The sequence below is a fragment of the Labrus mixtus genome, chromosome 2 (assembly GCF_963584025.1).
Source record: "Labrus mixtus chromosome 2, fLabMix1.1, whole genome shotgun sequence".
Taxonomy (NCBI): Eukaryota; Metazoa; Chordata; class Actinopteri; order Labriformes; family Labridae; genus Labrus; species Labrus mixtus.
The window spans coordinates 12570965-12597809 of NC_083613.1; the positions used below are offsets into that span (position 1 = coordinate 12570965).

Consider the following 26845-nt stretch of genomic DNA (forward strand, 5'->3'; position numbering starts at 1 on the left):
GTGGTTAGATGAACTCTTTAAAGATCGCTGATGTGCTCTCACTCGGTGCTATTCTTCCCCCCGACGGTGACTTAATACCAAACACACCCTACCTTTTGGCTCACAGTGGTGAAACCTCAGAGCGTCAGGCCATTACTAAATGTGAATAATCTGACACTGTGTTCCCAGGGCTGGAGACTGGACCCCTCCAATGATTCAGCAGCTAAATTGATCCAGACACATACTGAGTGACTGATGGCATTCCCAGAACCCCAGTGTAGCGCTTCATTGGCCAGACTATGTGAGGGTGCGTGTGTCTGTGGGTGTGTGTTTGTGTGGGACTGCAGAGGTGATAATCAGCAGTGGCAGGAGGGACTTTCTTGTCCCTGTTGTTGTGCCGCGTGGAACTGTCCCAGTCGGGACTCCCAGTTGGTGTCTTTCAACTCACCCCCCTTCTGCTCTCTCTCTCTCCCCTGAGCCCACCTCTCTTCTGTTATTCCCTCTTAAACGTCTCTCAGTCCACCTCCTGTTTTCCTTTGAAGAGGCTCTTCTTTTGTTTCCTCTTTAGACACCACCGAGGAGAAACAGGGGAAAGTGTTGTTAGGGTATATATCACAGATTAAAGGGAAAGAGAGCTGTGGAAAGGAGGCTTTGCTGCTGATCAGGAGTACCCCTGCTGAGGCGCTCAGCAGCCGGTCCCTCCCGTCGTCTGTCCATGCAGTAGGTGAGACTGAAAAACAGCCGGCTGAAGAAAGTTGGCTCGTCAGGATTTGCTGTCTTAGGAGTGTTGTAGTTATTTTTGAGGAGGTGGGGGGGGGGCGTTCAGAGAGGTTAGGGGTGTTAAAGCTGCAGGTGGTGCTCGGGGAGTTTGTTTTGCCATGCAGCAAGCTTGGGATCGGACAAGTAGCTGTACAGAGAGTGTACAGAGAGGCCGTTCAAAAATGCTGGGGAAAGGACAAAGCGGTGGATACCCCACTGAGACGACGGCTGACGTTCTGCAAAGGTAAGATTCAAGTGTAAAGTATTTACAGAGAAGGGACGAGCCTGTTCCTCACGTGGCTGTGTTAGAAATCTGTTTGTTCCTTGTGGATGGTAATTATAAAATATATTCCTAGAAGAGTGAAAACGTCCTGTGCTTGAAGAGCTGCCGGCAGGAAAGTTTCTCTGCAGTCTTCTCAAACTGCTCAGGAAAGTTTTAACGCCGCAGTCTAAATGTAAACGTGTCAAAATGAAGATAACGGACGGTTTGTACGGCGTCTGTAGCTGGGGCGCCGAATGTGGAAGAAAAGTTAGGACGACTGTGAGGGCAGTTGACTGACAGGGGTCCCGTATTAAAACATGAACCTGTGGCTGTAAGAGAGGACTGTCTTCTCTCTGTGATAAATTACAAAAACCTGTTGTGTTTCATGGTGCCATGCAGGCCGCCTCTCCGCTGATCTCCTTTATTTCTAGGAAACAGGATTTTAAAAAGATCATAATTCATGAGAACTGATTAAATAAAATCCTCTTACATGGTTAAAGACGATCCCGACGTCAGGAAGTTGCTCAAAGTTCACAGCTCAGATTCTTTTATTATTATTTTATTATTTATTATTGCATTACATAATAATTCGATTTTGGCGGCACTGTTTGAGCTTTTTTCTGTCTTTTAGCAGAAGAACGAGGCTGTAAAAATCTGCTCACATGTCCAGAATGAGCGCAAAGAGTTCAGGAACATTTATATGCTGAGCAGAGTGTTCAGTGCGACCCGTTAAAGTCACAGTTAAATCGTTTATTTGCATCATGGAGTTTTGTTAAAGCACTTTGGCTGCGGGCGGTTTGGGCCATGGTCACTTCGTGGCAGTGTCCGCGTTCGTTTGGAGGTGTTGTGATTTATTCAAGAGAATATCTAAAAGCAAAAATCAAAGCTTCTATCTCTTAACCTTTGATATCATGAAATATAAAGCGCTCACATCTTTCGTCTTAATTATTCTTCAAAAACAAAATTAAACATAAATAAATACCGTTTCTTTTTATAAACCTTAAAGCTGTACTGAGTTATTCTCTCTTCAACTGAGCGCAGATCTGCACGTCTTCACGATATTTAATTGAACTTTTATAAGTATAAAGTTATTAAAGGTATTATAAAGTTTAGCACATTTTAATTTACATATTTCAGGTGTTTTTAAAAGACAACACGAATATGACAAGAGTGATTTATAAATCTGCAAACTGAATAAATCAAAATCAATCGAGAGGAGACTTTAAAATGAAGACGCCTGACTGTCAACATATATACACACACACACACACACACACACACACACACACACACACACACACACAGACAGTAAGAAGAAGTCCGTCTCTACAGGAAGTTTCATCTTTAATCTGCCCGCTGGTGAAGGGTCAGAGGTCGTCTGCTTTAAATCAGGAGAAAGTTATAATTTTATATCCCGCATGTTCGTCTCAGAGGTTTCCTTCATAACGTGAACAAGGTCGATCAGAACACTGAGACTGTCGAGTATTTACAGACTCCGAATTTAATATTTATTTTTAATTTAATCACTGAATAAAATTCAGCAAAAAGAAAACAACAAGAGCGTACTGCTTTAAAGATAATGTAATACAAGTACAGTTTTTATTTAAAATAATACAAATATATGACCGAGGACAAAAATGTAAGATTAAAGTAAAAAAATTAAAAGATGAATTTAAATAAACGATATTAAATGGATAAATGGATTTAAATAATCGTATCAGATATTCCATTTAATTCCTCTTGGAGTTTGTAATAGACCCCTGAGTCAGGTCATCGTGGCGCCAGGCCGTACTGACGAGTAAAAGAACGACTTTAATCTCCAAATGTTTTTATTATTTCCCCTTAATGTGTCCGTAACTCTCCTCCGTAAAAACTCAAAAATATGACAAAGAAACAGATTTTTTTTAAAATGTCTGATGGTTAAATATGGAGTCACACTTCGTCTAAAAGTAACATCAAACATGAGCAGCCTGTAAAAACAATATTAATTAATATAAATGTTTTAAAAGTTTATTTTTTAATTTCTTTACATGAAAATCTTCATCTGCATGTTTTTCACTCTGACATTTATCTTCTTACATAATCAGGACGTAAGACTTCTAAATAAAACATCAGCCTCACTTCATTTATTTTTATTTATTTCAAACATGCAAACAACATCGAGAGTGGACTTCCTGTAAAGTCAATTTTTTTTATTTTTTTTTATTTTTTATTTTTAACTCGTCTGTGCTCGAAAACGATGACATGTAAAAACGTCACCGGTCCGACTCTCTTTGTTCTGGTGAAGCTTTACTCCAAGGCCCTTTCAAAATAAAGTCAAAGAATACAGATAACGAGCAAAAAAAGCAGAAACGAATAAAAATAAGTTACACTCATTATTTCGATGATACAGAGCATCCACTGACTCCATGTTTCTCATGGTTAGAAGAGACGAAGCGACCCGCTGCTGAGAGCGATGACAAGACTCTGATTCTTTAGAGATATTATTTATTTAAGAAGGTAATTAACCCTTTAATTATGTAAATATGTTGGAAGATAAAGAGTTTTAAATTCAGATTACAACTAAAAAAAGGCGGTCTCTTCCTCGTCATCGAGGACCGATGGTCTCGTGTGTTCTGCAAGATTCAAAACAGGATGTGTTTTACAGATTGAGTTAAAAACGTCACCATGGCTCGTCTCTCCGAGCCGCAGCGCGGTAAACGGTGTTCTCAGTGCTTCTGGATGCTGCAGGAAACCGTCAGAGTGAACTCTCTGATCCTGCAGAGTGTTTTTAATGAACGTGTTTGTTTAGACATTAAATCAGAGGGCTGCAGCTGTGCACACCTGGATTATTTAGGACAACATCAGCGAATGAAGGACGAGCTGCTCCACCTGATTTCTCATATCGAGCCTTAATTTTGGTATCAAACAAGCGATTATAAAAAGCTTTGCTGACACAGAACAGCTGATTAAAATGACGTTAGGGTTATTTATGTCATCACATGTTACACACAGGTACTCTAAAGTATCTCTAAAGATAATGGATCCTCATGTTTTAATTAAAGGGAAAGTTTCGTCTTTAACCCCGGGTATAAAAACAACAAATAACTCTTCTTTCTCCTCGGGGTGTCATGAACTTAAATTACAGAATAATTATCGTTTAAATGCTGTCAGGCTTTTTATAAGAAAGCACACAATAAATATATTTTGTGATATTGACAAAAAAAAGTAAGGTAAAAATAGATCTGAGCAAACGTAGAGCTCTCCCTGTCTCCTTGACGACAAGGAAGGAAAAATGTCATAAAAAATGGAGGTAAAGCCTCCGACTTGATTTGATTGGCTGCTTTGTCCAAAAGTGACATCGACAAGCGCTTGAGCTTTGAACACCAAAAAACTGCTACAAAAACGCGTGGCACGGGCACTTTTTTCGGCGCTCTGTAAAGGGACTTTTTCCTCATGAGCATTCGTCCCTCTCCTCCTCCTCCTCCCGGCCGTGTCCCAGCTGCTCGCTCTATATCACTTTGGTGTCATGTCGAAGGAGGGAAAGTAGTTTAAGTCGATGTTCCCCCTTTGCATCGCCGTCCCTTCAGCTCTTTAGCGGTTCACTGATGTGTGAAAAATGTCAGCAAAGCTAATAAATCTTCTGAAGGCACCAAATGTGTGAGTGCTTTCCCGACTCTCACGCATTTTGTCTGCAAACCTTTGGAACCCTACCCCTGCCTTATTACTGAACGCAGGCTCGTCTTATTCAACAGATTTAAGGCACACAGGTTATAATGGTTCTATAAAGTAACAGATATATCCTCTAAGTTTGAATCCTCCATGTTTGTTATTTTTAACCTTCTCTGAGTGATTTATCTGAATGCTAAATGAAAACACATCCTGTTGGTTATTGATTTTAAAGAAACTATCAGTTGATCTGTTCTGCAGTTTGTCTGATTTTCAGTTTTAAGCTATTTGTTAATTTAATAATCATGAAACTATTTCTGAACACTCAAAGGCACTGAACAAAGAATAATTAGAAAACAAAACAAAGAAGAAATAATGTCAGAGGAGGAGGAGAACAGAGTTTGGAAGCGATGTTGAAGAGGATTTCTTGAAGTTGGAGAGTGAGGGGGGGTCTCTGCTGCCTTTTGGGACTGCGTTCCAGAGGGTGGGAGATGGCCCTGTCCCCCCAGGACTCGTGGTTAATCCTGCAGGGGGGGGTCAGACCTGAGAGAGCCGGTGCAGGAGCTCAGACAGGTCGGGGGGAGCACGGTTATGGAGGACTCTGCAGGTGATAATAAAGAGTTTGAAGTGGATCTGCTGGGGGATGGAAAGCCAGTGGAGGTTCTATAGGACCGGGGTGATGTGGTCCCGAGTGGGGGAGTGTGTTTTATCTTACACCTGAAGGTTTGATATCATGACAGATGATTCTTCTGTGTTTCTCTTGTAACCCTTTATTTCTGTAACTGATGTGGCACACGCTGTGAGGTTAAGCTAATGAAAATATTTACAACAAATCTCCTCAAGAGGCTGAACCTGAGAGGTCGAGACTCAGTCCTGTCCCGCTGAAGGGGATTAACGACAGCTGATCTGCTGGGCTTTCCTTACCATCATGTAAAACCTGCAGACATGTTTGTCAGGATTGATTAGTGAGCTGGCTGATCAGCTCTGAGACGTCTGGGTTCTCCTGCTTTGAGATTTAGAGAGAAAAGGTTTACACATTAATGAGGCTGAGCTGCATGAAGGCAGAGTGTTTGATTGGGTGTTTCAGAACAGACACAAACAGGTTAGTCAAAGCAATGTCCAAATAACCTTCAGTGTTTCTACACTTCCAGGAACAGAGAAGTTAAGGCAGCAGTAAATCTGTGCTGTCGTTATTTGTGGGTGGAGACATTTTCTCACCTTCTGCTGAAAGGAGAATCGTATATTTTTCTGTGTCACCTCCTCTAGTCCACCACCACCTCAAGCATGTGTTCATTGCTGTGTTGACACTTGGCAGCAACTGTTGCTAATCTTGATGTTAAATGGCTGACAGTTGTGTGGCACCAGGCAGGAGTCTCCTGAGTGTTCAGAGTTGAGCTTATAGCTGCTTTCACACCTGCACAAAACTCCTGAAAGGTGTCAGGGTGAGCTGCATGTGTACCGCAAACAGCTGAATGTTTCTCTCTGACTTTACCCGGAGTTTCTCCTCGTATTTATTCTGCATAAAGTCAGAGTGAGCTGATGTGAGAACGCAGCAGGAAGCGTTTATTTGCTCGAGCAGCTCCTGCGTTCCCAACCCAAGTCCCTACAGAAGACATATGAATCTCCTGACACAATGTTGTACTTTGTGGTCATATCCAGGAAGTACTGACATACGTTTTTATTTAATCAGGAAAGAAACTTGTTGAGATTGAAAACTCCTTTTTCAAAGTGTCCTTGTCGAGACAGGCAGCAGCAACATTTACAGATTTTCACACAAACATTGAGCAGCTGAACATTCAAATACACAAATAAAATACATTATTAGACATTAAAAGACTCAAATAACAAATGTAAACAGCAAATGTTTGTCAGGATTATCCACAAACACATCTGCAGCCAGATGTGTCCGCTTCCAAGTCATTTAACATCCTCTCAAAATCATCCAATCAGAGCAGCTCGTTCTGTCTCAGCTCTTTCAGAGTAAAGGGAGCAGAAAACTTAAACGCCTTTTCCCCCCGGTTCAGTTCTGACTTTTAGAACAGACAGTAAGAAAAGTCCCTGAGAGTGAAGATGATAAGTCCCCGTTCTGTTCTGACTGATGGAGGTCAGACGGTCTGAAGGAAGCAGACCTCAGATAGATCTGAAGTGTTCAAGTCTGCGTGTGGTCAAAGAAGTCGATGTTAGTTTGTATGGATTAGATGGTGTTTGCAACGAGGTTTATTTGCAGAGGAGGGGGGGGGGGGGGGTAATTTCCACCGAATGTTTAAATATTCTCGAACTAATATCAATGCAAATGAGACAGCCCCAAGAGCTTCTTGATATATTCGGCATCAGCACCAAGCACATTGCTAATGCTGTCCGTCAGACCTTTGCAAACTAAGGACTGCACACAGGATCCTTGGCTTCCTACTCTTTTGCATAACAACCACCTTTCTGTCAAATGTAAGATCGTGATTGGTGGAGTCTGGGTGGTCTTTAAGTGAATTTATTCTGAGAAGAAACAAACACTGAGCGCCACTGAGCATCAGTGTTTGAACTGTGTGTGTGTGTGTTTGAGACATTCTGTGCAGCTGAAATGTTTGGAAGAGAAATACTGCGTCAGGACGCTGTCTGCTTGGCCGTGCAGTTTGAGTGGCTATCTGTTTCTCTCGTTTAACGCCAACAGAATCAGTGCAATCCTTTCCTGGATCCGGCCCATATTCTCGAAATATTATAAAAAACAAACGCCTGGAAAGTCAGAGTTGAAGAGACGACTGTAGAGGATCTTAAAAAGTAAAAAAAATGATAGGCACTATCGGCTGCAGAGATGATAAACCTGCTCTGCTTAAACTGATTTTTAAAACTATTAGTTTAGTTTGAGGATTGTTCTCCTCTTGTATTCTGGATGTAAAAGATATTCTCTGGTTGTCATCGTTCAGCGTGAAGTATCATGTCCGAGGTGTTTACAGGCGTCGAGTCGGTCGACTTAACAGCCTTAACCATCTGGAACAAAAGCAGCGCCCGGAGTTAAAGAGGCTGTAAAGCCTTTATACACTGATGTGTCACCATTAGAATATAGCGATGACAAAAGAGTGTTGTCAGATATTTCCGTCTGTGAGTATTCACCGCTGAGATTTGCACATATCTCGGGCCGGGCTTCATAGGGGATACACCCGGTAATCCTAAAACCATCACAGGTTCAGGTTTGGTTTGTGGCGTGCTGTGAGCGAGGCTGTAATGCGACTCAAGCGCTGGTCTGCAGAACAAACGTCGGCTTGAAAAAAGTATTGGTAAACGGAGAAGCAGTGATATAATTTTCATGGCTTCATTACACGTTGCCAAGAGCCAACCATTAACCGCAGTTCACGTTCTTACTAATAAACCGTGGTCAGTCAGCTGTCTGAAAACGGCACTGAGCTAATCCGATTCTCATATTCTGTTACCTAAACATGACGATGCATCCTGCTCACAGTGACTCTGCAGAACTGTGCTCTGTTCTGTGTCTGACTAACACAACGAGTGTAAAGATGAGCAGGTTCATCGAGAGAGAAAGTCACGCTGTCAGGGCGCCAAAAGAGCCGATATCTGTCTGTGAAGGTTTACAGTCACCCAGGTCGTGGCTCCATGGGGCGGGCAGGAGGCCAAAATGCCTCTCACACCTTTTAGCGTGGGTTAAGTTTTTTGCAATTTCTGTGCATGCTTGACTTTGACTCAGAACTGCCACCAGATACTTCCCATCCCGCTCGCTCTGCTCTGTGGTGAATTGATGCTCCGTCATCCTGCAGAAACAGAAACCTTGTGTATCTGCTTCAGAGGACTCCGGACTGACGGAGCTGAGACGGACCCAATATGCACCTGGTTGAATTTAGTTGTTACCCGTGGATGATGAAATGAAACACTCTCAATATATTTTCCTTCTACTTAGGAGATGAAAAAGCAAAAGTTATGTGACCTCGGATCCTCGATGACAATTGAATCCCCTGGAACATTCAGCCGAAGCGGACTTTTGTTTCCTGAAAGAAGCATTAGTCACTCAGGTCCTTTGGGATCCGCTCTCCATCACTACCTCACTTAAAGCTCAAACATCTGAGCTGGCAGAGCTAAAGGTCTCGGTGTAGACGCACTCTATATTTAAAAGCTTGTTCATGTGATACTCATTAAATGCACTGACGCTCAGGAAGCGAAAGGTGCAGGCTGCAAGACTAGCATTAAATGTATTATTAGCATTAGCATTAGAATTAAATTAACAGAAATATTTTAGGACCTTCTTTTACCCCACCAATTGATCCTTTGTTGGCTCCCTGATTGGTCCGCTGACCCACCAATCAGAGAGCTTCCTCATAGCAACCGTTGCTGGGCTACTTCCAGTGAGACAAATTTTCTCCAAGTCTTTTCAGCGCATAGCGGTGAAATTGTGACCTTAGTTTAGTTGCCGTTACTGAGCGGAGGCGGACCGAATACGCATCTGGTGGAATTTAGGCTTGAGAAAATTGATATCAAAACGCTGAATTGAATCACACCCAAAGTTTGTTTTTAGCGTTGCATGTCACCCTGGTGTTCAGGAAAGACACGGCAGTCCATGGCAAAGTTAGACGCTGTTAATTGGAAATATGGAGGAAGCTAATTAAGCCAAGAACATTTAGGGGGAAATCTCGAGTAGTGGGTAAAAAACAGCGTTTTCCATCGTCAGCCTAAAGTCTCACATCCCACAGAAACTCACTTTTACAAGGTCTCACATCACACTGTCAGCTGAACCGCTACAGCTATAAATCTGGAGAATCCACTAAAACTGTGTCTCTCTCCGGGTTTACAATCGGGGGAGCAGGGGTGTCTAAGTAACCCATAAACCGACCCGCTGTTTTAAGTCCTGCACGGCCACTCTGCTCTTCTCTGTGAGGCCAACAGCTGAGGCCGGGGTAGATTGTAGGGTGTGTGCTCACCCCAAAGGCATTTTGCTTTTTCCCATTGGTTCACAGAGACAGAACATCAAATGTACCGTGCGTCCTTCAAAGCAGGTAGCTACAGGTGTTCCACACACACAAACGGAAAGGTCAGAAATCAGTTTTATAAGGACGATATCGAACGTTAAGAGATTTATTCCTCTGAATCTTTTTAGAAGGGATTCGTTTTCAGCAATTCAGCATGAATGAAAATGTAAGACCATCAGACCTCTACAGGAAGTACTTCAAGCCTCTAATGGCCGCTCTTCCTCAGCACACATTACCAAGAGCGTGTAGCAGCAGAGTTCTCATATCCACAAAGAATCTAGAATCATATTTATGTAACTAACAACGCGAGCGAGCGTCAGAGACAAAATCATCTTGATTCTATTATTTCCTGTTGGAGTGTCCTTCTTAACTTCTGGTTTTTATTTTCCTCCCTCGCTCATGTAGACGTATGAAGAAGGAGGGAGCTCTACATGGCACCGACTCTCTCTCGCCTCACTCCTTTGACCTGTGTCAACACCAGGGAAAAACTTTGTTCGTCTCACCGCGAGCCATTTATTGAGTGTTGAGATTTGAGTCAGCAGCTCGTCAAAACAAATCACCACACTTCAGTTTGTCCACCTTCAAAATAAAAGCACCACACTTCAGTTTACCCATCTTCAAAATAAAAGCACCACACTTCAGTTTGTCCATCTTCAAAATAAAAGCACCACACTTCAGTTTGTCCATCTTCAAAATAAAAGCACCACACTTCAGTTTGTCCGCTTCCAAAATAAAAGCACCACACTTCAGTTTACCCGCCTTCGAAATAAAAGCACCACACTTTAGTTTGCCCACCTCAGCGTGTAAAGCAACATGTGTGAGTTCTCAAATAAGCCAACATGTTTTGTCGTACAGTTCCAGATTTACGGCTCCAGGGTTGTTGACCCTGAAATGAGGGCGGGATGCACGACCATTCAAAAATACTACCATGATACAAAGCTTAATGCAAATGAGTGAAGTATCCCTTTAATGAAGCGCGCTGATTTGCGGCGGTCTTAATACATTTAGACATCGAACAGGGTGGCCTCATTTTGCTTTTTAACCCATTCCCGTTTGTTTTCTGAGCTGAAAGGAAAACTTGGCCGAGGCCGTAGAGGCTGTTCTTAGGCCGGCACATTCAGAACATATGCTATGTAGAGGATAACACGTGGGCAGGCCGTGTATAAATTATCACACATGCCACACTCCGGACCCCCCCCACCTCTCTGAAACCTTCATTTACCAGCAGGTTTGGTATACCGGGCGAGGAGGAGGAGGAGGGGGGTGATCTGTTCTACACGGACGGTAATTGATGGAAATGTCCGAGTTGCTCTGCCAACAGAGGAAGTAGATCTGCTGGGCTGATGACATGCCGGCTTGTTGTCAGTCCATTTGCCCTGTGCCCTGATGTGTCCAAATAAAGGAAAGTTGTTTTAAGAACGAGAGAGGATGACAAATGTCAACATGAGATGGCCTTAGCTTTCCAGAGGCAAATCACCAAGTGTTCGTTTTGCTCACAGGTTTGTTGATTTTTAATGATTTTGTCCACGCAGCCTCTCAGCTGCCTCTGTGAGAGTCTCATATTGCACTCTCTCTCTCTCTCTCTCTCTCTCTCTCTCTCCCTCTCTATCTCTCCCTCTCTCTCTCTCCCTCTCTCTCTCTCTCCCTCTCTATCTCTCCCTCTCTCTCTCTCTCCCTCTCTCTCTCTCTGTGTCTCTCTCTCCCTCTCTCTCTCTCTGTGTGTCTCTCTCTCTCTGAACTTTTGCTGAGGAAGGAACTTTAATTTGCACAAACACAAAAGTTGTAAATTCTTTTTTTTTTTAGCTTTTTGGCATCTTGCAACAAATTTCACACACCTCAGAACCCTCAGGGACGCTGGAACAGATCTATGTTTAGACGTCGGGTTTAAATGGGTTGACCAGGAAAGCAATAGGAAGAGTTACTCTCATGAGACTGCATTACCACCAGTGAGAAACAGTCGACCTGTCACCAAGCCCACTTTGTCTAATCTTTCCTGTAATCCAAACCCTCGGCTCTTTGCCGGCCTCTCTGCACCATAATAGTTAATGAGTTTAAAGCAGTCGTTAATCACAGCGAGTCCCAACTCAAAAGAACGTAATTAATTAGAAGATTCAGCCTTTTATCATGGCTTACAAGGTAACGGCAGAAAAGGTAATGTGGAGTGAATCTTTGCATGGACAATGTTGGAACCCTGCAAGTGAAATATATCGAAGACCATCATTGATTCAGAAATAGAAGAAGAAGATATTGGACTGTCTCATTTCAATCACATTTCAATTCACATCAATTAAGTCAATTAATAAATGAGCCCGTCTTCATAGCCTCTCAGTTTCTTTCAGTTAATGCTGAGCGCTATCAACACAGTGTTTCCCCTAGGTTGGAGTTGTAGCAGCAATGGTGAAGTGGAACAATGTTTTAGTTGCGAGCAATTTAAAAAAATTCTCGTCATTAATATAATTATTAACATTTATTGGACAAAACAATCAACCAACAAACACCATATTGTCATAACCCGGCTGGTGAGTAACGGCAAAAGACGAGAGGAGTCAGACTTTTACAAAGAAAATGAATAATTTATTTGGAAACTCGTACCTGATTGCAGGAGTCTAATTTGTGGTGTAACTGAACTTCCATTGTGTGAGTGTCTAAAGACATTGAGCTGAAAATGCTGCGTGTTGGTCTCGAGTGAGTCACCGTCTAGCAGCACACGCCTTGCATAACGCTGTTACTTTGGCAACAAGGTTTGGTCTTTCATCACCATCAACTGATGTGAGAACAAGCTACTCTGAAGGTAAATTTTTATATCTAACCCACAAACCTCGATTCCCGGACTGACATGAAACTGTTCTTTAGGGTCATTGTTCATGTTTAGGGCAGTGTTTTAGAACACTTGACTCGTTGGACAAAGACAGCCACATGACACATGCATGCTCCTTTGTGTGCAAAGGTATCACACCTTCTGTGTAACATGACGGTGCACAGATATGACCACACGTCCATGTAATCCAAAATAAAACATAGTATACAGACATGCGATCGTATTTTTCATCACTTTATCAACATGACGTCAAAACATGCAGCGAATGAATGGGCACGAGACGTCCGACGGGATGATTTAACTCGGGCTGCCCACTAGCAAGGACTTAAGCCTGTGTACATTGGACGCGCGCTCAGACCTCTAGGCTAACGTCGCCCCAACAGCCCTAGTTTAACGCAATCTGCAATTAAACTTTGGAGGTGGGGAAATTGGCAACATGATATCAGATGCCTCGTGGTCACATTAGGTGCATCAAATCCTTGCTTCTGTAACTACAACCATCTTTCCGTTGTGATGACTAAAAGCCAACTCAAATATAAAATCAAAATCTGTTAATATAATCAGTGCCGTCTCACCGTCACATTCCACCGCCTGCTGAGCGCTGAGGCGAGGGACCGGACGCCCGTGGTCAGTTGTGGAGCGCAATGCAGCTGTTGAAATGCTAGAGCGATGCCAAAGTAGCAGGTGGCAGGACTCGGGGAAGTCTGAGTTGACTTTCCTTTATATAAAGCAGGAGTATACGGAGCCTATAGCTGACGTGATGGAGGAGAAAATGACTTTGGTTTTGCGTTTTTTTGTGCGGCCGCTTCAAGCTCTTGAAGTTGAAGTTTTTGTGTTGATCTTTTCAGAAAGGCGCTGTTTCTCCTCCAGCCTCCTCGTATTTATTCTGCAGAAAGTCAGAGTGAGCCGATGTGAGAACGCAGCAGGATATAATCAGGAGAATTCACCTGGAGCGAGTGGGAGGGGGTGGTGATCGCTGCACGACCATAGACTGTCTGCACGCCACCTCTACCATCTCTGTGCTCTAATGAACCTGCTGCATTATGTTTCCTGTTCTCCAGTATGTTCTTCTCCACTCTTTAGTTCACATTGAGATTCTGTTCAACTACACGTGGCATTGATAGAAAGACACATATTCTCATTATAGCGTCATGTAGAGGACTCTGTTGCTTCGTCTGACACTTCGGCACCGCGTCTTACCTCAGGAGACCCCCTGCCCCCCCCCCCCCCCGTCCGAAAGGGATAGTCTCCCGCTGTGAGGTTCATGTGTGAACAGCCAGATCAGGAGGATTTCAGGGGGAGTCCTCCTGCCTTCCTGCAGAGTGTTGATGTGCTGATTCCTTCCCAAAGAAGAAACGAAAACTGAAAACTATCCCATAAGGGTTGGCAGTACGATACAAGAACACCTTATGAACCAACGAGTCCAATCCTACCATGTAATTTCTCTCTTGTTTGACATGCTGGCCTCGTATCCTGGTAGCTCTGGTATCAGTCTCAGACGGTCCATTAAATGGGTATTTTACATTTAGCTTATACAACTTACAGTCTTAATAACGTCAAGCTATCGCCATTACAAGATGCAGTACAAACTGAGGAGTATTATTTCATGAGTGTCTATTATGTGCAGACTGGGATCCACACAAATCCCTCAATGGTCATTACTTCACGGCATAGCCAACCCATTCTGTCCACTGGCTTTCAGGGGGATTTCTCACGTCCACTGAGTCTCTCTTTTTTTCTATTAATTTTTTCTATATGACTTTCTCTTCTCGTCCTCGCCGCTCTGTTTATCTGACATTTCAAGGCTTCGGCAGAGCAGCTGCTGGAGGAGTTGCTGAGGTTTTCTTGCTTCCATTGTTTGTGTAAGTTGTGCTAATGGCTATTTGAGCAGCCTGTGATACCGGCAGCTTCCCGGGCATGAGACATGTTGAGCCATATGGCAGGAGCTCCCTCCCTGTCACCGTCAGGTCTTTATTGTCCCCCCCCCAATGCGTGTGTGTTTTCCATCATCATTTCCGTGTAAGATTTATAAGAAGTCGAGACGTGTTGATTTGCTAAAGTGGTTATTATCCAAACATTTCTATGACTGCCATGCTATCATGTTTTTTTAAAGCAAGAAGGCTCGCTTCGGGAAAAGCTTGATCCCTGCAGCCATAACCTTAAACGCCAGGCCGAGCTGAATCAGCTGTGTGTGTACTGCAAGCTGTTGTTTTGTTTGTTGATTGTACCGTGTTGTGAGGAAGAGTTTCCCCTTTGGGACGATGAAGTCTAAAAGATTGACCTCAAACTTTCTGCCTTCCTCTCGGTCTGATTTTGTGCCAGCGACATCGTGTAGGGAGGCATGGCCGCCGTGGTTTTCACTTTCCATCACATGCTTGATGTAAAAAGAGAATTGCTAGGGCGGAGAAATCTGTGATACCCTTTCATACCTCAGGACTGGCACTATGGCTCAACCACATGGATATGCTGTAATGTAATTTCCTATGTTAGAGGAGTCACGGCGTGTTTGTCCTGTTGTTGGCCTTGGTCTCTCTGCAGCAGATCGAGGAGGGTAAACTTACTCTTAACACACCTCACCCCACAGGAACAACCATCTGATAATCAGGCCTTTGCTGGCTTGAGTCCGAATAGGGGGGAATGAGGCCCAAAATAAACATTTACCAATCTTTAGAGTGAAGTGTCAGTCGTGTAAAACTTTTATTTATTAGCTTTTAAACTTTGAATCACTTGTTGCTAAAGTTTAGTTTCTGGATTCAAAATGTGACGTATTGAGAGATCACAGGACGCCGGTCAAAGAACTGCAGTAACTCTAACTTCAGCAAGGTGAGGGAGAGGAGCTGAGTTGCCATTGGCTTGGAAGTCAGAGGGTCGGACAATGCAACAGGGTTTCGATCGGTATTTGCCAGCATGACAGCAGTGACAGCTGGGAAAATGCATTGCTTATCTTGGACAGAGATGGAGGAGAATTTGAGTGAGGTAAGAGTGGAGAGAAATGGGGGTAATGAACGGAGTAAAGGCGGGAGAGAAGGAGTAGCAGGAGGGGTGGCGGGGTGGGGTGGGGTGGGAATCATCACTACGTCACCTTGTTCACTAATATAGCTCCGATGTTGCTGAGCGCTGTTGGGGAAGAGACTTGATAAGCCCTCCGTACTGTACCCTGCTGCGTGCTGATCATGATTAGAACAAATAAGTCACGCTGTGGAAGATGTTATCGTCTGTTTTATGTAGATAGTTGGAGCTGTTGCATTTCAGAAGCACAGTTTTGTTTTAGCTGTAAGTTTAAATATGTGACTACACGGCGGCAGCCTATGAGAAAGAAATGTACTGTCTACATGAGGATGGCGGCTATAAATAACTGTTTCAGAGCAGAAGGAAAAATGGCTGGTCAGGCTAAGTTGTCAAAGCCAACACGACCCCCCCCCACTCCTCATTTGGCTTCACCTCTGAGTCTTGTTTAATTGCTACCCCACTAATACGTCTGTTGTCCAACATATAGCTTTCAAAGGAAGCACTTAATTTTCCTGATCTTCTTCCTCCAACAAAGTTCCCTCTCCCTCCGCTTTCTCGATTTTCTGAAGGATTAAAGGACGAGGGGCTGTGTTGTGTCAAACTTGTGTGAGCACTGTTTCTGAAGCTACAGCTGCTGAAAGTTTGGACTTTCCCTTTCGGCCTGTGTGGCCTCCATCCTTCTTTTGCCGACCGCAGCTTTGACAAGCCAGATGGCTCACTGATGTCACTCTGTCCAAAGTCCAAGAAAGCTGTGCAGAGACTTGGTCACCTGGATCCAGCTCTCAGCACCCCCGTTTGACACTCAATGTCAGCGGAGTCCAGGGCGTTTCTTAGCCCGTGTCAGCACACTCCAATCAAAGCTGACAGCGATACACCTGATAGGCAGGAAAGAGCAGCAAGTGTTGATAATGTGTCCGAAAATTGTAGTGTTGGAATGTATGGTTTACATTGGAGGGCTTTGCTGGTTTACTTTAGAAAGTGTGTGGTAAGCATATTTTGAATGAAGGCAAGCACCTGATACTCTTGTGTTTTACAGTGTTGGACGACATCCCCCTCCTCTCCGAGTCCCAGATGTCTTTATTTTTAAATTACCATAAAATCCACACCCTGTTTTGAAGGTCTCTTCGAGAGAAAAAAACAATGTAAACTGTTTTCCTGCGTGACGATTTATATTGTGTTCAGCGATGTCTACAACGTGCAGTTTTTGTGTCGCTCTTAAAGTCCCGTCTTGTTTCACGTTCGGTAGTTTTCTCTCCTACTAGCTACAGTACGGTAGTCGAGCTCTCAACCTGCAGGGAAAGTTGTGAAGCACAGACTCCTAGCTTGCGAGTCGCGCTGCCCGACTCCGCTGGTCACTCTTTAATATAGGACTCTTTCAATCAAAAGAGCACTCCACAAGGTTTATTTACGATAACATATACCACTGTTTTCTGTAAATTCATGATTATGACCTCGTGAGGGAGAAAAGATGTGGAAAAAGTTGCGCAGCCAGACTGGTCTGTGTCGCCGTCTTTCCCAGCACAGCGTGCACTCAGCTTTCAATACACACTGAATGGAGATGGGTATTTAATCGCATCTGGTCGCAGTTAGGGGCTGCTTCACCCGCTGTAATGACGGCGCGTGTTTCAGTATTTTATACTGGTTTATTGGTCGCACCGGTGTGTAAGACGCAGCCAACTTTTAAGATGAAAAAATAAGTATTAAAAGTGCGTCTTATACATCAGATTTTACGGTATAGCAATCAGGCTTCCTGTGATGTTTTACTTACAAGCATAAACACTTACCAGGTGTCAGTTTAAAGTCTTCAAGCATCAAGGAGCCAACCTGTAACTATGACTACACTGCAAAAACTCAAATCTAAACAAGTGAGTTTGTCTTATTTCTAGTCATTAAGGGTCGAGTTGTTTGTCTCTTAACTAGAAGGTCGGGGGTTTGATCCCCAGCTCCTGCAGCTACATGTCCAATGTGTCCTTGGGTAAAACACTGAACCTCAAGTTGCTCCTGCTGCTTTGTCGGCGAAAACTCTGTTATTGAGAGTCATGCTTCTCCAACACATAGGCCCAAAATACACACATGCACAAACAGGACCTGTGGACATGCATTAATGTAGGGATGTCAGATTGGGGATATTACGCAGGGAGGTAGCTGTTGGGGGTTCAGTGCCTTGCTCAAGGGCACCTCTGCAGTACTCGGGAAGTGACCTGGCACCTCTCCAGCTACCAGAACAACTTCTGTATTCTGGTCTGCACTTGGACTTGAACCTGCGACACTCCGGTTCACAACAGATCCTGTAGACTGAGCTACTGCCGCCCCCTGATGTAATACTGATGGATTCTTTACGCAGCAGCCTCTACCATCAGGGGCGTGTCTAGACTTTTTTTTGGGACTGGGTGGCCCAACTGGGTTTCTGACGTATGCAGGGGAGGCCTGAAGCGTGATGTGCGCACAAACACACACCAATAAATGTTGTTTATTTATCCTCCCTAAACTCATCAAGAATATCTACTTTAGAACACAAGATGATGGCAACTTTAACTTTTTAATGAAGATGTATGGTCAAAGTTACAATTTAAAGTAGTGTTTTGGTCCCGACGCATTACTTTCCTATGCACCTGTCTTCTGAGAGAGATTTGCAAAGTTTAACATAAGTTAAACCCAACTATCATGTATTCTGACAGGGCAAATGGTCAGTGACAGTTTACCATTTTTGGGGTGGCACCTGGGGTTGTCCAATCAGACTTCAAGGGGGGCCCATGCCACCCCTCTGGACACGCCCCTGTCTACTATCAGTTTGTGAATGTGTAGGTGTGACCTGCTGTGTTAAAGCGTTAAAGTCGTCAGAAAACTAGAAATGAAATAAACAAGCTCAAGTCCATTTACCATTTAGTCAAAAAAATCTTGTTGCACATTAGCCCGATGAGTCCAGATAAATATCTTGTTTAAAGATATAAGGAACCAAAAAGCAAATTACGCAAATAAGCCAATGATGCAAGCTAAATGTACTCGAGTGTCTTAAAATGAGACATGCAAACTTCATCTTTACTCAAGTACGCCTACAGTTTGCATGCCCCATTGGCTTTTTAAAAAACTTTTTATATCTTGAAATACGATGTTGATCAGGACTTATTCTTGTTAAGAGATATTTTTGAGTCGATATTTGATTTCTAGCATGTCAGCGGCACTCTGGTGACTAACTGCAGTTTTCCTGCAAACATTTGTTATTTAATTTTAGCCTTCGGGCTCGCCGTGATTTTTGACTTCTAAGCATAAACCTTAAACAGGTGCTCGTTTTAAAGTCTTGGTGCAGGCACCATGTCAGCAGAGCTCTGAAGACTAATTGCAGTTTTCCTGCAGGCGTAACAGATTTGTTGGAATGCTCTTAAAGTTCCCGAGTTGGGCGACAGCTGACGAGTCAGAAGTTTCCTTTGACCTGTGTGTTTCTCTTTGACCCCGATATCCCGCGTTACGCCGTCTTCATGGCTGAAATAAGATAACCTGCGGCCATCGTGTGCATGTGAGAAAGAGGTAGAGAAAAATGTTTCTCCAGCGGGGGTTAAGTTGCATGACTCTTGCTGTGACATGTGTTTGTGTGTGGCGGGGTTAGTGACTTAACGTCAGGCATGTGAACTTATTTATTTGAGCTGTGGTCGGGTACACCAGATTTGAGTTACCTCACAAACTCTAGTTTACCTTTTGATATCCCTTCATAAAACCCCACGACTGATCGCAGCATAAATCTGACTGCTTTACAAGCATCATCAGGAACATGGCGTGAGTCAGAGTGTGGACACACCGGCCACACGGTTGGTCGTAAGGGGCCAGACCCCGCGTCTCTCTGGCCAAGATATTTCACCTATTGCTCGGGCGCCATAAATCAGGAACCATCCTCGCTTGAGACTGTGCCAAATGTGGAGCAAGGCAAGCTGACCCTGCTTCCTCACCCAGGCCTCTCCCCACTTTAAGCGTCTCTCATGGTATGGTGGAATCTATATGTCGACTATGCAGGCTGCGTGTACGTGTCTGATTTGTTGAAAAGTTAAATTAAGGCTCTGGGACGTCAGTATCTTTTTATGCCATATTGGGAAGAGAGTACGGGTTGTGTGGCTGATCGAGAAAAAGAGTCTTGAGTCCATATTCTTCTTCCTTTTTTTTGCTCTGAGTATTCAGCCGTTCTCAGTCTTAGGAAACACGACTTAAACACTGAAGCTCTTAATCAGTTTCATTCTAACGTAAAGGAGAATAAATAACACGCTGACCTCTGCCTGAAGAAGAGAGTGTCAATCCTCACATGGAGGTTACATTAATGTTCATCCCCGACGGACCTCCTGGGACGTTATGGAAAAACATAGCACCCCCTAGTGGGCAGTGCAAACATTGTTTAAGAGACTCCCATGCGCTGTGTGTGTGTGTGTGTGTGTGTGTGTGTGTGTGTGTGTGTGTGTGTGTGTGTGTGTGTGTGTGTGTGTGTGTGTGTGTGTGTGTGTGTGTGTGTGTGTGTGTGTGTGTGTGTGTGTGTGTAGGCACACTCCTACAAGCGGGCAACCCGGGTTCGAATCCAACCTGTGTCATTTCATTCTCAACTCTCTCTCTCCTTGATTTCTGACTCTGTATTCCCAATCTGGCAAAAACAGAAACTGACGCCCCAGAGCCTTAATGAAGCCGTTCATTTAATTGAAGCTGTGGTTAAAATGATTCTTCTGAAAAGTTGTTTTGGAAGAGCGGTCATTTCCTCTGCCACTAAAGAGATGATGTCGTTCTCTCTCTTTGAAAAGCTCCAGTTTCTTTCAGGATCTTTTCAGGGTCCCGATGCTCCTGACGATGTGACGCTGATGTGCTGAATGTGAACGGGTAGTTTAATTTCTGCGTATGTGACTAATCCAATATTTAGAGACCTTAAAGCAGCTCATCCCACGGAGAGTTTAAAATCAGTCGGTTTTACAGACGACAAGAGGACGTCTTTATTTATGAAAGTTTCACTAAAGTTTAACTTCACACAATGCTCCATGTTCCTCATTTTCATACAGACGTCTGCTGCTCTCTAAAATATTGATTTTTCTCTTGTTAATTTACGACTTTAATGTCTTAAATTATTCTCTCAAATTTACGACTTTAATCTTGTTATTTTACGTCTTGTTTATTTTTTTATTCTCGTTAATTTATGACTCTAATCTCATTAATTTACGACTTTAATCTCTCTTAAATTTACGCATTTTTTTCTCTTAAATTTACGACTTTAATCCCGTAAATTTAGGTCTTTTCTTTCGTTAATTTACAAATTTATTCTCTCGTTAATTTACGACTTTAATCTCTTAAATTTAGGATTTAATCTTGTAAATTTAAGTCTTTTCTTTCGTTAATTTACAAATTTATTCTCTCGTTAATTTACAACTTTAATCTCTTAAATTTAGGATTTAATCTTGTAAATTTAAGTCTTTTCTTTCGTTAATTTACGAATTTATTCTCGAGTTAATTTACGACTTTATTTTCGGTAATTTATGTCTTGTTCATTTATTCTCGTTAATTTACTTTTTTTTTCTCTTAAATTTACGACTTTATTCGCGTTAATTTACGTTTTGTTAATTTATTCTTGTTAATTTAAGTATTTTCTTTCGTTAATTTACGACTTTATTCTCTCGTTAATTTACGTATTTTTTTCTCTCAAATTTACGATTTTAATCTTGTTAATTTAGCACTTCAATCACAAAATCTTCCCCTTAATGTGTCCCTGTTGCATGTGTGTCTTATGAGGAGGGTCGTTTTATTTTGGTGGGTAATTAAACACTTCCCTATCAGTTTCAGCCCAGACCTCGTCGCTCGCTCGGTTTAATCCCTCGCTGAATTTATTTCTCACTCTCATATTTAAATTTAATAATTACAATTAATACAAAATAAAAGTCGTCTACTTTATATTTACATTTCAGAATATTTAGTGATCAACTTCTTACAAAGTAAGAACAAATAATAAACTGCTGGATGCGTGTTGTTTGATCTGTCCGTGTGGTGAATGTTTCGAAGTGTTTTTATATTTGAGCCTCTAGAGTTCATCACCACTACCTCCAAAACACAATTCAATTTATTTATTAATTAATTAATTAATTAATTAATTAATTAATTCATAATGAAACATATTTATTATTATTTGACTCATTCTTGAGAGTTGGGACAAAAATCTATTTTGGCTGTTTTTTAAATTGCTTCTCTTCAAATATTCTGAGAACATTTTACTTTGAAAGATCGAAGTCTTGGCTCTTAAATCTTTAATAACGGGTCGACTGCTCAGCGATATATTTTTCTGCAGCTGAAGACTTTCGTCGACTTGGTCAGACAAACAAAGTATTTCAAAATAAAACATTGAGGAAATGTTTCATGTTTTATTTGTTTTTTAAATCAAGATTATTTAAACGTACATCAAATATTTCCAACAGTTATCAAAGCCAGAGAAATCTGTAATTTTAGATTGGTCACGGGACGTGTCTTGTCGCGATGGCTGCCATGACAAATGCGACATGTTTATCGTTGCCATGGAAACACCGGGTATTACGTCAAAGGCTGCTGCATAAGGAACCGTGAGCTGCTCCTGAAAGCTGCTGTACTGTTGCTGTTTGTGCTGCTGTGATAAAACATCATGTAGATTAATTAGCTCGTCTGTAAACATATTGTGATCCTCAGGTCGGTTTCACCCGGTCGTCATGACAACGGTCAAACTCATCACCTGCTTTGAATTTCCCTCGGGTTAATAAAAAGTATACAGTATTTTTTTTATTTTTAAATCATTACTTCAAACATATTCTTTTTTAAAAGACACCTTTTTTTAGGTTTATTTTGGGGCTTTTTTTTACAGACAGGAAGTGGATAGAGAGAGAGGGGATTAACATGTGGGACAGGTCGGACTCAGACACGGGGTCTTCAGCCTCTGTACATGTGATACACGCACTAACCCCGAGACCAGCGGCGCTGCAGGAAGGCCTTTTAATCGACTGATTGGTAATTAATGTGCTGCTGTGATTCATTGAATTTCATCTTCTTCATGACACTCGTCCATGTTTTTATTTTGTGAAGCACATTGTGACCTTTTTTAGAAAAGTGCTGAATAAATAAACTTTTTATTATTATTAATGAATGTACAGTAAATAAGCCCGGACGAATAGAAATAAAGAAATAAAACTTAACGTGATTTATAAAAAAAATCTAAATTTAAAAGCTCAAACTAAAGAGTGTCGGTCAAACTGTTGCTGCCTCCACTGCAGCTTTACGATCGCTAAGCATTCCCTAAAAGCCTCCGTGTGTGTCGGTCTACCCCCGTCCACACAAACACAAACACACACACACACACACACACGCACACCCAGACCACTTGTGACTTCTCATCACATGCGTCTCCTCCGCCTGCCTGCTCAGTGGTCACAGGCACACAGGGAGGTGGTGGGGATGATATGCTGGTGAACATGTGCTGACGTTACTCGTCATGTCAGTGGGGAGAGACGTGCGTCGCTCTAAGCTGCCGGGCAGAGCGCGGGCTGTAGGGACGCGCTGCAGAGTTTAGTATCAGGGCTGTTAGCTCGACCTCCGCGGCCACTCTTTGCAAGGTTAGTGCGTTCCCTCCGTACCTCCAGGTGTGGCGGTTTCCTGTTCTGGTGTATGTGCTGCTAAGTCTTGACAGCTGCTGCTCTGTGTGTTTGGAACATGCACACATCCTGGATTTATATCTGGACCTTTTGCCGGGTTCATTTTCTATGGATTTAAAACGCCTCCTCTAATTCGTTGCTTCCTTCTCAATGACGGTCTGTGGACTGATTAGGCCCATGTGGCGTTTTGTTGTGACTACGGAGCCGACTTTGAGCTCTGTGGACGTGTGTGTGTGCGTGTGTGTGTGTGTGTGTTACAAGAGTGCGGCTTTGGACTGGAATTTTAAAACAGGAATGTTCTCCAAAGATGGTTGTTGTTGTTTTTTAGTTAGTCGGATTAGTTTAAAGGAATCATACTTTGACCTGGTTCATGGATGTGTGCAGTCTGTTTTATAAATAGGTGCTTGTAGGATAATTCTCAAAGCGTGTGTTCAGAGCGTCTCCTTCCTCTGATTTACTCGTCAGTCTTTGAACCCGGGGCTCAGTGCCGCCGTCATGATTTCTTCCTCCTCTTTTTATTCTGACATTGAATATCCTTGTGTTCCTAAACCCCCAGCGTGGGTTTCTTTACCGCCTCTCCTGTGTTTGGTTTTTAATTTTTTATTCTGCAGAGACGGTGAGTGCAACATATAAATATCTGGAGTTCCTGCGTGGCCAGGTTTTTAGAATCGACCTTAACACGACGAATATTTTTTTATTTTATGGTTTATGTGATGCACCATGCTCCATCTATCCAGCTAGCTTGTAATGTAATAAAGTTTCATAGGTTATTCATTTATCTTTACAATGTCAAGTTATGATTTTATATATTTATATACAAATTCTAAATAACAACAACAACAACAACAACAACAACAACAAAGGGAAGAGAAAGAAAACATTAATGTGAAGTTTAAACGCCTTCCTCCTCCCTGTACCTTGTTAAAATCATTTTCTTATCCCTCTTCTTTTTTTTTAATGTTTAATGTTTGCACACTGAAAGTGGAGACTGTAGACCAGCATGTAGTCCAGTCCTCATCTCAGGTAACTACGGTGGCTGGGAAGTGCAAAACAAAATTACAAAGTGTGAAACATTTTTGCAAAGCTTGAGACAAATTTACATTTTGAAAAACTTTTTTACATTTTATGACACAAAATTACAAAACCCAGAAGAAGTTAGAAGTCCGATGTACGATGCATCGGTTGCACTGTTGAGACATTGTTGCATCAGATGTAAAAAATGTGTTGTCCCTGACTAATAAACTGATAAATAAATAAATAATAAAAAGTGTTGAAGATTGCAGGAAGCTTCAAGTGATCAGGTTGCAAGTTCCAGGATTTTACTCTTTTCCCAGAAAAAGCTGTTTGAGACAAAGATGTTTAGCAAAATGAAACTTTAACAGCTGCTCTGCTGCAGGTGTGTGTGTGTGTGTGTGTGTGTGTGTGTGTGTGTGTGTGTGTGTGTGTGTGTGTGTGTGTGTGTGTGTGTGTGTGTGTGTGTGTGTCGGCCCTCAGACACTGTGACCTACTGAGGATTTTCAGGATTCAAAAAACTTTATTGTCCACGACACAGTCAGGACATCCCAGCCATCGAACGTAGTTTAGACCTGAAGAAAATAACAGCAGTGAAACGTAGAACACAGTCTGACAAACGTGAACCGACTTCAAAGGGTGAAAATAAAAACAGCCAGAATAATCTCACATCACGCTCGCTCTCTGCCTCGCTGTCTCTGCTGATAGTTCATAAAGAGGAGTTTTATTTTGTGCATAATTAAAGAAAATACATTTTGTGGTTCTTAAACAATGAATCATCTAAATATGTTTTAAATGATCTTTTATAAAACCTTGATAAAGTTTGTCATCAAGTGTTTCCTCTGCCGCTGAGTCCCTGAATGTAACATTTATTTTTTATTTTTTATTGATTAAATGTAATAGTTGTGGAGCTCTGCTGATTAGTTTCAGTGTTTATAAGTCGGCCATGTTTGTCTGTAAAGTCTGAAGAGACGTCACAATGTTTTTATGCAGTCAGTATTTTTGTGATGAAGTGTGTCCTGCTGGTCTTTGGTCTCTGTGGATTAATAACGGAGTCTCGTGAGCCTGCGTCGGGCTGAGCAGATTGTTTATGCACGACACAATAACTCTCATAACTCATTTTGCACCTGTTGTCTCTGAGCTGGAGGACAAAGAATGAAACAGCAAGAACAGAATATGTCGGGGCGGCAGAAGCTGTGTAGAAACCCGAGTGTGGCAGGTTCAGGTCCCGGTGAGGACCAAGTCTTGAAGTCGGTCTGGTTGCTGGAGAGGTGGCAGGTCACTTCCTGAGCGCTGCAGAGGTGCCCCCCCCCCCAGCAGCTCAGGCGCTGTGTCTATCAGTGCATGTCCATAGAATCCTATTTGTGCATGTGTGTGTTTGTGTTAAAGTAAGCAATAAATAAAGTCTGTAAGACATCACATAAAACAAATCCATAAATATGAACACCTGCTGCATAAAACAGCACCTTCAAAATATCCATCAGTGTAAATAAATATATTTATGAATGTAAACTTACCGGATTTAACAAAAAAGTTACACTGGGAAAATACTGAGTGAAATTCTGGTTTACCCTCTGTTATTGGAGACATGTTTCTCACACAGACACACACACACACACACACACACACACACACACACACACACACACACACACACTACAGACAGAGGGATGGATGTGTAAAACCTTAGAAAATAGAATCTGTTCCAAAAAGAGATAGGACAGAGGAGAGAGAGAGAGGAATGACATGAGGGAAAGGAGCCACAGGTTGGATTTGAACTCTGCCCGCCTGCTTAGAGGACTACAGCCTCCGTTCATGGGATGCGCGCACCAACCACTAGGCCACCAGCGTCCCTGAGATCGTATTTGTTTGTTTTTTTAGCTCAGACTCAGTTTGCAAAGGCCTTTACTCGTTGAACCTCATCCATTTCATTCCTGGTCGTGGTCGATTGCACGCCTCCGTATCTTCTCTTCATCATGATATTGAATTGTTCAGCACACTGTGCCAGCTGCCCAAGACTCCATATTAGTCTATGAAGGACACGGCGTGTTGGGATGGGAGAGGGCTGGTATTTATAGCTTTGAGTCATAAGCTGGAGGGTGTAAGTGTGTCTCTCCATCAGCAAGCTTGCACACTTAAAGAGAGTGAATAATCAACTGTGAAGCGGCCGACTGTCAGTTACTGCCCAAAGTATGCAACCCAGTCGCAAAACTTATTGTAGTTATCTGTTCCCAAAGTGCGTCTTGAAATGGGGAAAAGGAGTTTCAGGTACGCTGCTCCGGCGGCCTGGAATCTCCTGCAGGATGATCTGTGTCTGGGGGTGCTTGTCTCTTTAAATCATTTAAAAGTAGATTGAAGGTGTGTGAGGAAGATGCTTCAGTTTGTAGATGCTTTAATGACTTTGTGCTCTGTGACTCAAGACATGTTAAAGTGTGTTTGTAATTACTCTGTGTTTTATGTCTGTAACTCTTTGTTGTGCTGCTGCCCCTCTAGGCCAGGACACTCTTGCAATCGAGATTCTTAATCTCAATGAGGTTCTCCTGGTTCAATACATTTAAATAAATAAATAACATGGACTTTGGTTTGAGGTTTGTTTGTGTCGCTCTGATTCTCAACATCAGAGCTGAAACTAATGAGCCGATAAACCAGTCTTCACTTCTTTGTGTCTGTTTCTGGAATAAGCTGTGAGATCAGATGATTTAAATTGTTGTTGGTAGTGCCTCCTGATGGAACGTCTCTGATCTTTTCCAGAGACGCTGTAACCCCC

At 42.5% G+C, this 26845-nt stretch overlaps 1 protein-coding gene across 1 annotated transcript in view; it reads left to right on the forward strand.

Annotated features, from left to right (window-relative positions):
• Positions 1–339: 339 nt before the first annotated feature.
• The window catches only part of rbm20 (RNA binding motif protein 20), a 51594-nt gene continuing 25088 nt past the window's right edge, over positions 340–26845 (forward strand). The window contains exon 1 of the mRNA XM_061064349.1: positions 340–982. Within this exon, the coding sequence (XP_060920332.1) occupies positions 858–982 (125 nt within the window). The 5' untranslated portion in view covers positions 340–857. The remainder of the gene's footprint in view (positions 983–26845) is intronic.